A 13063-nucleotide genomic window follows, 5' to 3' on the forward strand; every position below is an offset into this window, starting at 1 on the left:
AAAAAATAGTTGCCCACTATAGCTTTAAAACTCTGATACTTAGAGCTTCAGAACCAGTTAAAGGAACTGGTTGAGGTTTTGATTCAGTTAGAGGCACTGACAGAACCTCCAAAACCAGTTAGATGAGCTGGTAGAAGTCCAAAACCAGTTAGATGAGCTGGTAGAAGTCCAAAACCAGTTAGATGAGCTGGTAGAAGTCCAAATCCAGTTTGAGGCACTGACAGAACCTCCAAAACCAGTTAAATGAGCTGGTAGAAGTCCAAAACCAGTTAGAGGCACTGACAGAACCTCCAAAACCAGTTAGATGAGCTGGTAGAAGTCCAAAAACCAGTTTGAGGCACTGACAGAACCTCCAAAACCAGTTAAATGAGCTGGTAGAAGTCCAAAACCAGTTAGAGGCACTGACAGAACCTCCAAAACCAGTTAAATGAGCTGGTAGAAGTCCAAAACCAGTTAGAGGCACTGACAGAACCTCCAAAACCAGTTAGATGAGCTGGTAGAAGTCCAAAACCAGTTAGATGAGCTGGTAGAGCTTCAGAATAGGGCTGCACGATGTGAGGAAAATATCTAATTGCAATTATTTTGACTGATATTGCGATTGTGATATGATTCACCATATTGGAGGGAATGATCGTTTTTGTATCATTATTCTCAAGTGTGATTTCTTGCCAGGATCTGTATCAAACAAAGATTCTTTCTTTAGTCTGTAGGATAGGATTTGTAGGCCGGGACGTCTCTGCAGCACCACAACACTTTATTTTAGCCTCAACCAATATTGTGCCCCCTTGCGATTTGGATATTGCATTAGTTCACATTGCGATTTCGATAAAATTGCGATTAATTGTGCAGCCCTAGTTCAGAAGCATTCAACGTAACTGGTCAAGCTTCAAAAAGATGGTAGAGGTTCAAATCCAGTGCCAAGAACTGTTGGAGCTTCAAACCCAGTCAAAAGGGCTGGTTAGGAGCCAGTTTGAGCCACTAGTAGAGCTACAGGACCAGTTAGAGGAACTGGTACATCTTTGGAACCACTTAGAGGAGGTTGTGGTGCTTTTCAGAACCAGTAAAAAGAACTGGTTGAGGTTTGGAGCCAGTTGAAGGAACTGGCAAAGGCCTGGAACTAGTAAGAGCAACTGGTATAGCTTCAAAACATGTTAGAGAAACTGGCTGGGACCATTTAAAGGTAGTAGAGCTTCAGAACCAGTTAAAAGGTCCAATGTGTGGGAATTCCTCCCATCTAGAGATCATATATCGCAATCAACTCTCTCGCACCACACAGTTCAAAGTACGTATCACAGCTACGGTAGCCTTCACGCTTCAAAAAGCCGGTCTCTTGCTCTTTTCAATATCCTTTTTCTTTTTCTGGGCGAAGAAGAAGACTCCTGTTCCTGAAATCTGGATTTTGAATACGTGTGGTCCTCCGTGTTTCCTTCTTCAAACTTGCTGGGCGCCGGGAAGCTACGATACCTGTTAGCAGCGTTAGCAGCAGCTGTTAGTTCATCATGTGACAGAGAAAACGTGAAAGGCGGAGCAGTATGTCCTGTATGTCAAGGTCAAGGTTAACGTTATTTTCCACAAGTAGGAAATTCATATGGTCACCATTACACGCTCCATCGTTATACAGCCTACTGCATAACATTAAAAACATAAATACAAAGACATTAAAAGACAGGAAAACAAGGACAAGACAGACAAGGCTTTTAAGTGTATTGTTGTGCAGTCTAATTGCTGTAGGCACAAAAGACTTGCTGTACCTTGTAGTCCTGATTTTCCTTTGCAGGAGTCTGCCGCTTGACCTGTTTCTTCTTAAAAGATTCTGGTGAAGAGGATGGGTTGAATCATTTACAATTTGTTCTGTCTTTTTTAAGCTAAGGTCATTGTACAGTTGAGCTACAGATACCTGATCAACTCCAATGATCTTACTGGCTGTTTTGACTATTCGTTGCAGTTTCTTATGGTCCTCAATATACATGTTACCAAAGGCACAAATAAGGCCACTCTGCAAGAGAGCTTTGTAAAACATCTGAAGAATACAGCTGTCTATTCTAAAATGATTGAGTTTCCTTAGAGAAAACATCCTCTTCTGTAACTTTTTGGACTTGTTTTGTGCACATTCATTAAATGTCAGTTTATTTCAACACCCATATATGTGTATGTTGTAACCCGCTCTACCACTACACCATTTATATTTGAAGGTGGAACTATAATTCCCTTTTTATTAAAATCTATGGTCATCTCCTTTGTTTTTTTCACATTAACCACAAGGAAATTATCTGTACACCATTTAGTAAAACCCTGCAACTCCCTCTCAAAACCCTCTAGGGATACAATAGTAGACTTTACAAAACCCACTAATGCTGTGTCATCAGCATATTTCAAATAAGTGTGGTCTGAGGAGGTTGCTTGGCAGTTATTGGTGTATAACGTGTATAGAATAGGGGACAGAACGCACCCTTGTGGTGCCCCTGTATTTATGGCTTTTAACGATGAGACACACATGTACCAGTTCTTTACCGTCAGGTGGGGTTGGATTGTGTTGAAGGCACTGCTGAAGTCTATCAACACAATCTTGACAAGACTCTTTGCCTGTTCAAGGTGCTCATATATGTTGTTCGTCAGGGTCAGCAGTGCATCTTCCACCCCTCTGTCTGCACGATATGCACATTGGTTTGGGTCTAAGGATGGTGTAACCTCACATAAAAAGCTGTTTCAGGATTATTTTTTCAAAACATTTCATTGCTGTGGATGTTAGGGCAACAGGGCGCAGGTCATTAAGTTCCCTAAGTTTATTGTTTTTGGGTACGATCAAAGATTTTTTCCATACACAAGGACCTGTCTCTTACCGGCTAACGTATCTCAAGATGGAGCATGAATATGGAGCGTCTACCCCAGTTCATGCAAATGCAAATGTAACATTTCAAGCCAAAAGGAATCCTTGGAATTAATGGTGGAGGTAAATATTCATGAAAAAGGACACGTTTGTGAACGGGCAACACAGATTTTGATAATGAACAACTAAACACGTTACACACTGGACCGTTAAAGAACTGGTAAAGGCTTGGTACCACTTTGAGGAAGTGGTGAGTTTCAGAGCTACATACAGGAACCAGTTAAGAGAAATTGGTTGTACTACAGAACCTTTTAGATGAACTGTGGGGCTGCAGAACCATTTTAGAGAAACTGATAGAGGTTTGGAACCAGTAAGAGGAAATGGTTGAGCTCCAGAACCGGAATAATATGGGTTTTTTTGTGTTTCAGATGAGGGGCCGTACACTAAACACTCTGCTGGGGCGAGACCTCCAGATGGGGCGCTGGCCATCAGGAGGCAGAGTATACCAGGTAACACACACAACATTTATCATGCATTTATGCTTATATTATTTATACCTTTATTATATTCTTTGTAATCTGTTCTATCCATTCTTTCCCGTTGGTTCTGCTCTGCTTTTAGAGCTAATGGACCCAATCACATAGCCTGGGAAAACCCTGACGAACTTTGGGCAAATTTGAGATTTGCTCTGCAAGTCCGTCCTCCACACCAATAAAACCGTCGAGGCGGGCTTTACACGCTGCAACATGCTCGCTGGTTGAGATGTTTTTCTGTCGCTCTGCATACGTCATCTCCTTCATCACTCTGATTGGTTGAAGGTCTATCCAATTGCGCCCAGAGGCATTTGAGCGGCGTCCGTTGGTGACGCCCCTTTGGAAATGGGCTGTGAATGAAGCTTCCCCAGACCCACTCTCAGTTACAACTGAGAAGGGTCTGGTGTCAACCAGGCTACCAATCACAATGTTTGTTGAGAATAACTTCCGGGTAGAAGACTCCTGCGTCCAATTTAACTTTATGTCTTTAAACGATTACGCCCGGAAATTACAACAGAAATAAACAATTCACATCAACTGCCATTCAGTCTATAACCAATAAAGAACACAGCTAGGAAAATAGGACACACACAAACATTTAGCTGGTGTTTTCCATCCGTGTGATCTGCAGGAAGATGCTTGTAGTCGCAGTTTATCTCCTCCCACCTGGAGCTGGTGTCCTACTTACAACTGTCACACTGCTGTAGTGATGTAACAGTATGAAAATGTAACCTCACGGTTATAGTGACCAGAATGATCACGGTTTTTGGTATTATCGCGGTATTTTTAAAAGTGTGTTCAGAAAGCACTGATAGGCTTACACAAGCTGAAATAGTTTTAAAAAAGTGTAACAGTGTTTGTTATATTACAAAAATATAGGCCAAACCTTATCAAAAGTGCAACTTTTAACATCAAAGGAACGAGGGTTCAGCATGTAAACAGCTTATATGTCAGGAACATTTCCAGTAGGGCAGGTTTAAATCATACAAATCCAAACATTGAAGCTAAGACATAAAGAACAATATGTAAACAAATATTCAACGGAGATGAGTCAGGAGAATTGACGTATTGCCGCCTTTAGCGGCAACCTTTTTCCTGCACGTTCTGCAGACTGCACATAACTACAATCAGCTGTCCTTCGGCATTCTTATAATAACCAAAATATGCCCATGCTTCAGTCTTAGTCCTCTTAGAGGGCTGATAAATGTCCTGAGCGCTGTCATCTCCTCCTTTCGCCATGATTCCAACACACGGTTTCTCCACCGTGATAATAATTATATTTTAAATGAAAACAGTAATTGTTATCGTCAACATTTTTAATCGTGGTTTACCGTTACACCGCTAATCGTTACGTCCCTACACTGCTATAGTCACAAGTGTCCCAATATTTCTGAGACAACAAGTAAACATTACATCAGCGACCTGGGTCAGTTGTGGAAACAATGTCAGCGATAGTAGACAGAAATGTATTAAAATAAATAAAATGTAGCAGTAGAAACAAAATAGTGAATACTCTTCCAGCGTGCGACACACTGCTGCCGAATGACGTAGGATGTGCTGCGACGGAGAAAAAATAAATAAATGAACTGGATCGTCCCATGGGTCTGGTTATTTATCCGATCCCATATTTTGTCAATATTGGGCCGATATCCAATCTTAACATCGGATCGGTGCACCCCTAGTATAAATCTCAGGCCAATTATACGCCAAGATTCAGAGCACCTGGAAAAGCTTTAAAGTGGCCATATTCTGCTCATTTTCAGGTTCATAATTGTATTTAGAGGTTATATCAGAATAGGTTTACATGGTTTAATTTTCAAAAAACACCATATTTTTGTTGTACTGCTCATTGCTGCAGCTCCTCTTTTCACCCTGTGTTCAGGTCTCTGTTTTAGCTACAGAGTGAGACCTCTCACTGCTGGAACATCTTTGTTGGCAGTCGCACATGCTCAGTAGCTAGGTAAGGACTACATGCTCAGTAGATAGGTAAGGACTACATGCTCAGTAGCTAGGTAAGGACTACATGCTCAGTAGCTAGGTAAGGACTACATGCTCAGTAGCTAGGTAAGGACTACACGCTCAGTAGTAGCTAGGTAAGGACTACGTGCTCAGTAGCTAGGTAAGGACTACATGCTCAGTAGCTAGGTAAGGACTACATGCTCAGTAGCTAGGTAAGGACTACATGCTCAGTAGTAGCTAGGTAAGGACTACGTGCTCAGTAGCTAGGTAAGGACTACATCCTCAGTAGCTAGGTAAGGATTACATGAGCTAGCTAGCTGTTTCTCCAACTTTGGCCTGTACAAGGCAGGATTAGCCGGGAGACCTGGCATACGTGGAATACCTGCAGAACAGGGACATGTAAGGAGTTCTATATAATTTATTTTGTAGATTAGGGTGAATTTGTGTGTGTTGTAGCAGTGTTTTGCCATTGAGAACGAGCTAGCATGCTAACGGTTAGCCCCCTAGGCCCCTCGTCTCGGCTAGTGACGTAGAAAGCCGTGCAGATGTTGACCAGCTCACCCGGAGACTGAAGGTAGGACACATTCAGAAACCGTATCTCACTCAGAACAGCATGGATGGGTTTTTTGTCAAAGTTTTTATGCGTGTGGAAGCACCAGAGACACAAAACAACACCCCAAATCCCAGAAAAGGGGATTTCTTTTCATAATATGGGCACTTTAAAACCAGTTAGTGGAACTGGTTGAGCCTCAGAGGCAGAAAGAGGAAGAAGTAGAGCTGCAAATCTACGTAGTAAGAGGAACTTGTAGAGCTTAAGGACCAGCCTTGGTGTTTCAGAACCGTGTAAACAAAAGCAAAACATCCACTGACAGCCGTCGTAGTAGAACTTAAACGTACTGAACGACGGGATGCTTTGCTGCAGACGCATTTCTTATGCAGGCTGAGAAGAAAACGCTATTTCGTGTTGATAGTAATCGTGCAGCTCTTTTCCGCTGAGAGAAGCTTTGTTGTCAAGTTGAATGGCAGAAGTTCGGCCCCCTCCTGCCTCTGCAGAAACTAGTTCATCTAACATTTGATCAGCGGAGAAGAGTTTGTGGGCTTTTCTTTTTCAGGCTGTGAGTCAGAGCTGACATTTGGTTTTAGAAAAAATTACAAGTTACACAAGGACACTGCCGCTTGTGTAAAGCCTCTTCAGAGGAAGAAGACGAGGGAGGATAGGAAGACATTGATGGTGTTAATCCTGTCTGAATGAAAGAGAGTGAGGCTCTGCCTGGTTAATATTAAAATACAAAATATTAATGAAATTCTGCTTTCTGTTTTATCACCTGAGGGCCGCTCACATCAGATTGTACCAGGCCTGCTTTGAAATATCTCCCTTCTCTCAATCCATCTCTCCCCGCTGTTTAATATTTCAGTTTGATCAAATATAGATGGACGACAGAAGAGAGGATGACTTCACTCCTCTCTTTTTATTATTCCTCCGAGCCGCGAGGGGAGAAAACCTACACTAAAGGGATGAAAAGAGGGAGTGACGGAATGACTAAAACTGGAAGTGCAGTGAAAGGGCTTCATGGGAGTTAACGTCCACCTGTCTCTGTTCGTGTGATGTAGACGAGTTTCGGGGCTGCTCGGTGGTGGAGCTGATGAAGAAGGAGGGGACGACGCTCGGACTGACGGTCTCAGGCGGCATCGACAAAGATGGGAAGCCCCGGGTTTCAAACCTGCGACAGGGAGGCATCGCTGCCAGGTAGTAAGCATTTCTTTATCTTACGGGTTTTTTTTTCCTGTTTTATTTAGGGCTGACCCAGCCAGACCCACATCCAGATGTTGGGTCTGGGAACTCATCATTGGCAGGGCTCAATCTGAGGGGCGGGATAAACGGTTGTCTTTCAAATTCCCTCTGCACTCATAGCCAATCAGAGCAACGCTAGTTGATAGATTACACTTTTGCAGTATCCGGTCGGCAAAACTCTGAACACATCTTCCTTTTTTAAGAATGACTTCAGAGCCGTTCTTTGTTCTTTTCTCAAAGAAAAGCTGAACTCCAAGTCTTCCAGAGACCGCTGTTCACCAGCAGCCGCAGCCATCAACCAGTAGCAGGGAATTCAAGCAGAACAGTCGCAACTCTGCCGTCATTATGTTAAGCCCCGCCCACCGACTCTATACACAATGTGATTGGCCTGACCAGAGTTTGGTTTTTCCAGCTCGCAAGCCAACGGCGAGTTGCTAAACGACCCTGGCTGCAGATTACATTTGCTGCCGCTAGGCTGCGTCTAGATTTCTAGGTGAGGGCTGAACGATCTAGAAATCTAGTTGTGATTATTTGAAAATGATATTGATGATATGATTCACGATATTGGAAGGAATGATCATTTTTGCATCATTATTATGACTTTTTTTTATTGTTTTAAAAACCTGTAATTTTACGGAATTATTCCTTTTTATTTTTTCAGATTTTTCCTGAAAAATATCAAAAAAATACATAAAAACACTGAATTTACATTGTCTGTGGTAAAGGAAAGTGTGTGTGTGTCTGTGTGTGTGTGTGTGTCTGTGTGTGTGTGTGTGTGTGTGTGTGTGTGTGTGTGTGTGTGTGTCTGTGTGTGTGTGTGTGTGTGTGTGTGTGTGTGTGTGTGTGTCTGTGTGTGTGTGTGTGTGTGTGTCTGTGTGTGTGTGTGTGTGTGTGTGTGTGTGTGTGTGTGTGTGTGTGTGTGTGTGTGTGTGTGTGTGTGTGTGTGTGTGTGTGTGTGTGTGTGTGTGTGTGTGTCTGTGTGTGTGTGTGTGTGTGTGTGTGTGTGTGTCTGTGTGTGTGTGTGTGTGTGTGTGTGTGTGTCTGTGTGTGTGTGTGTGTGTGTGTGTGTGTGTGTGTGTGTGTGTGTGTCTGTGTGTGTGTGTGTGTGTGTGCCTGGGGACCAACTGCAGTCATTAGATCTAAATATGTTATTCTGTGTGTGGGGTTTTCAAGCTCAACACAAGTCAAGCGTCGCCCTGCTTGCACATCACAAACTTCATTACAGTGAGATGAGAGCTGATCATGTTTTGGCTGCCTGTGCAGGAGCGACCAGCTGAACGTGGGCGACTACATCCGAGCCGTTAACGGCATCAACCTGTCCAAGTTCAGACACGATGAGATCATCAGTCTGCTGAAGAACGTCGGGGAGCGAGTCGTACTGGAGGTTGAGTACGAACTACCGCCTGTCTGTAAGTACTGCCAGATAGTAGTAGTAGTAATAATAATAATAATACCTTTTATTTATGGGCGCCTTTGTTCATACAGAAGGACTCCTTACATGAACAAATAGTAAAAAGATTAAAAAAAACAGATGCACAACAAAGACCACACAGAATTAGCAATGACAGCAATGAACAATAACAGACAATACTGTTTATTTTGCACAATAAAATCAACAGTAACAAGAAAAGAAAATAATTAGGGCTGTCAAACGATTACATTTTCTTAATCGCGATTAATCGTTGAATTACTGTAGTTAATCGCGATTAATCGCATGTTTTATCACATGATTAAAATTCCATTATTTTGCATTTCAGAACTGTTTTTAAGTACATATTAACAATGGAAAGCCATTCTTACCAGTGGATCTTGATTGGGCATCTCTAGGTATGCAATGCATACCTAGAGATTGACATGGTTGTATTTCAGTTAGCCTAATAGCTGGTTTGATTTGCATTGAGAGATGATTTTATGGAAAGTACCCCATGCCAATCTCTAGGTATGGTGAAGGGTATGTGATGATGGGGGGGTATGGTGAAGGGGATGTGATGATGTGGGGGTATGGTGAAGGGTATGTGATGATGGGGGGGTATGGTGAAGGGTATGTGATGATGGGGGGGTATGGTGAAGGGTATGTGATGATGGGGGGGCCAAGGGACCTTTATCAGGATCATAGTATCCTGGATCCATGAAATAACTGACCTTTCAAAATAAAAGTCTGCCTGCCTCTATGGGAGTTTAACATAGGGGTGTACTGACTTATGCCCCCTGTATTTTAAGGAAGAACATTTATTTATTTACGATACATTATTCATTCACAAAGATAATTGGTGTCCTTAAAAATTGGATTTTTCCTATTTTTTTAATTAAGGCATTAAGATAAATTTCCAAAAGATGATTTTGTTATTCCTCTTTTTAGTCAACTTTAGCATGGGTGTCCTCATTTATGCTGAGCACTGTATATCAACACTGCATTCCAGTATTTGATACCATTGTTGTTTATGTAGCCAACCTAATGCTCAATTTGTTGTTTGTTTAGGACTCCTTCTCTAAGCCCCCAGGAGGTGTAATAGAGGTAGATAAGCAGAGCAGAACAGCAGCGTATTAAAGGAGACCTGTTATATACTGTTTTCAGGTTCTCACTAGGTTTCTATTAGAACAAGTTCACGTGCTTTAACATTCAGAGAACATTTTATTTTTCTCATCCGACTTTGCAACATTATAGATATGACAGAGAGGCATAATGGGTCTCCTTTAAGAGTATATTCAGAGGTCAGAGGTGATGTTGATGCGTTGGCGTTGTGGTGTGTTGCAGCGGTGCAGGGGTCAGGGGTCATGTTCAAGAACGTAGAAGTCACGCTTCACAAAGATGGAAACAGCTTCGGCTTCGTCATCAGAGGTGAGTAGAGTGCTGTGTCTGTGTGTGTGTGTGTGTGTGTGTGTGTGTGTGTGTGTGTTAGAAGTAAATAAATATATGACGTGTGTTTGCAGGTGGGGCTCATGAAGACAGGAACAAGTCCCGCCCGATCGTGGTAACAACCATCAGGCCAGGCGGTCCGGCTGACAGGTGCGTGCGTCACCTCTGCCCTCTCTGTCTGTGGGTATGGGGTTTTTTGTCCCTCGGGAGCCTCTGTAGAGACTGAAAACTGTCCCTTCTCTCTCTCTCTCTCTCTCTCTCTCTCTCTCTCTCTCTTTAGAGAAGGAACTGTCAAGCCTGGAGACAGACTGCTTAGCATCGACGGGATTCGTCTCCATGGCAGCACGCTATCGGAGGCCATGAGCATCCTGAAGCAGTGCGGGCAGGAAGCCACGCTGCTGCTCGAGTACGACGTCTCAGTGATGGGTCAGTTTAAACTCTCTGTTTTAAAAGACAGAGCCAGGTCCTGTTTGAGGTTACTGCCTGTTAAAAGGACGTTTTTCCTCGCTGCCGCACTACGTGCAATTACTCACAGGGGAACTTGTTGGTTCTCTGTAAATTAGAGTGTGGTGTAGACCTACTCTGTCCTGTGTCCTGTTATCATTTGACACTATAAACAAAATTGAAATTGAATTGGATGCTGAGGTGGATGTGGAGCTTTTAAAATGTTACTTAAAGTGCTCATATTATGCTTAATGCCTTTCCTCTTTCCTTTATTGTGTTATATATCTTTTTTGTCCACATTATAGGTTTACAAAGTGAAAAAGCCCAAAGTCCCCCCCAAAGGGACTTACCATCTCCAACAGAAAACACTGTTCACAAACTGCTCCAAACAGCTCTGTTGTAGTCCAGCCTTTACTTCAGAGACAAACGTGGTCACTTTGGAACACACGTTATAATGCTCGCCTAGCTGCTAGCATGGCACGCCCTCATACTCTGCTTCTGACTGGCTAGTAGTCCTTACCTAGGTACTGTCAGGACACGCCCTCATACTCTGCTTCTGACTGGCTAGTAGTCCTTACCTAGGTACTAGGTAACAGCAGTGAGAGGTCTCACTCTGTAGCTAAAACAGAGACCTGAACACAGGGTGAAAAGAGGAGCTGCAGCAATGTGCAGTACAACAAAAATATGGTGTTTTTTGAAAATTAAACCATGTAAACGTATTCTGGTACAACCTCTAAATACAATTATGAACCTGAAAATGAGCATAATATGGGCACTTTAAGAACAAAAGCACATTATTAATCTACTGTAAAACAGTGATTCCCAACTCATGTGACGCAAAGAATTGCTGCTTACGACTAGTGGTGAAAGAAGTACTGAGAAGAAAAATTAGCAATAAAACGGTGTAAAAATACTGTTACAAGAAAAAATAAAGGAGTTCTAACATTAGAATCTAAATCAGCATCCTTAATAAACATTACTTACAAATAATCACTCTGATTTTATGTTTAAAGCATGTAGAGAGTACATATAACACAGTCCCTCCAGAAAAACGCGATTATGCAATTGCATATGCATAAATATCCCGCATTGATTATGCGTCACGTTTTTTAAGAAAACGTGACGCATAATCAAGGATTTTTGCCCGCCACAATCACAAAAAAACTGTTTTCTGGAAGGACTGATAACAGGACCCACAGCTGAACCCTGTGGAACCTCATATTTTGGGGCTTTTCCCTTTATTGTGTAGAGACAGTGGATAGACATGAAAGGGGGAGAGAGGTGGGGGAGGACACGAAGCAAAGGGCAGCAGGTCGGATTCGAACCCGCGCCGCTGCAAAGGACTCAGCCAACACGGGGCGAAGGCTCTCACTGGGTGAGCTAGAGGCCGCCCCGTCATATAAAGTCTTTGTGCGTTTGTGTTGTTTTCCCTGTCAGATTCTGTTGCCACGGCGTCGGGGCCGCTGCTGGTGGAGGTTGCCAAGGCGACAGGCTCCAGTCTGGGCGTGGCTCTGTCCACCTCCATGTTCTGCAGCAAGCAGGTCATCGTCATCGATAAGGTCAAACCAGCCAGCATAGCTGACAGGTACCTGAGCCTCTGACTCCTCACCGGGGAGCCACTGATGTGGAGTAGATATGTTTTGGTATCGTTAACGAACCACAAAAACACACTTCCTGTTCTGTGTGTGTGTGTGTGTGTGTGTGTGTGTGTGTGTGTGTGTGTGTGTGTGTGTGTGTGTGTGTAGGTGTGGTGCTCTTCACGCAGGAGATCACATTCTGTCTGTTGATGGGAAGTCGATGGAGTTTTGTTCTCTGGCTGAGGCCACTCAGCTGCTCTCTGCCTCCTGTCAGACCGTCCGCATGGAGATCCTGCCACAACACCAGGCCCGACCGGCCCTGAACGCACCACAGCACGGTATAAACACTCACACAGCAGGCCAAACCGGGCCTGAACACACCACAGCACGGTATAAACACACACCAGGCCAAACCGGGCCTGAACGCACCACAGCACGGTATAAACACTCACACAGCAGGCCAAACCGGCCCTGAACGCACCACAGCACGGTATAAACACACAGCAGGCCAAACCGGCCCTGAACGCACCACAGCACGGTATAAACACTCACACAGCAGGCCAAACCGGCCCTGAACGCACCACAGCACGGTATAAACACACACTAGGCTAAACTGGGCTTGAACGCACCACAGCACGGTATAAACACAGATCCACAGTTCATGTTAAAATGAAATGGAAGGTGCTTCTACTGAGTGATTATTTAGAAGCGATAATAATAAGTTTCAATCTTTTGTGGGGCTCCTTTTCCTTTATTATTCAGTAACACACTCCATGCTTCAGCGTTTTTGTCCAACGGATTATCCGGCAGAGCCTTCAAATCTCCTTTATTAACTATTAACTTTATTACAAATACAAACAATATGTAGAAGAGGATTCAGCTCATAAGCCTGTTTATCCAACAGCATAAGGGCAGCAATCTGTCCTGTCCGTATTCCAACAGAAGGGATGATGATAAAATACATTTCTCAGCAGAATGGGAACAAATGGTAAACAGACATTATGAATCTGCTTGTATTAAGAATGTCTTCAGTTGTAAAATGTAACAAAAACAGACTTGAATAAGAGAGTGTAA

General features: G+C 43.2%; 1 protein-coding gene across 3 annotated transcripts in view; it reads left to right on the plus strand.

Moving 5' to 3' along the window:
* The window catches only part of grip1 (glutamate receptor interacting protein 1), a 90792-nt gene that overhangs the window by 45487 nt on the left and 32242 nt on the right, over window positions 1-13063 (plus strand). For all 3 annotated transcript variants that reach the window (XM_078281660.1, XM_078281662.1, XM_078281661.1), the window contains exons 2-9: window positions 3256-3336; window positions 6931-7066; window positions 8375-8520; window positions 9867-9950; window positions 10043-10118; window positions 10249-10394; window positions 11850-11997; window positions 12158-12327. In XM_078281660.1, the coding sequence (XP_078137786.1) occupies window positions 3256-3336; window positions 6931-7066; window positions 8375-8520; window positions 9867-9950; window positions 10043-10118; window positions 10249-10394; window positions 11850-11997; window positions 12158-12327 (987 nt within the window). The remainder of the gene's footprint in view (window positions 1-3255; window positions 3337-6930; window positions 7067-8374; window positions 8521-9866; window positions 9951-10042; window positions 10119-10248; window positions 10395-11849; window positions 11998-12157; window positions 12328-13063) is intronic.

Source organism: Sander vitreus, chromosome 23, assembly GCF_031162955.1.
Source record: "Sander vitreus isolate 19-12246 chromosome 23, sanVit1, whole genome shotgun sequence".
Lineage (NCBI taxonomy): Eukaryota > Metazoa > Chordata > Actinopteri > Perciformes > Percidae > Sander > Sander vitreus.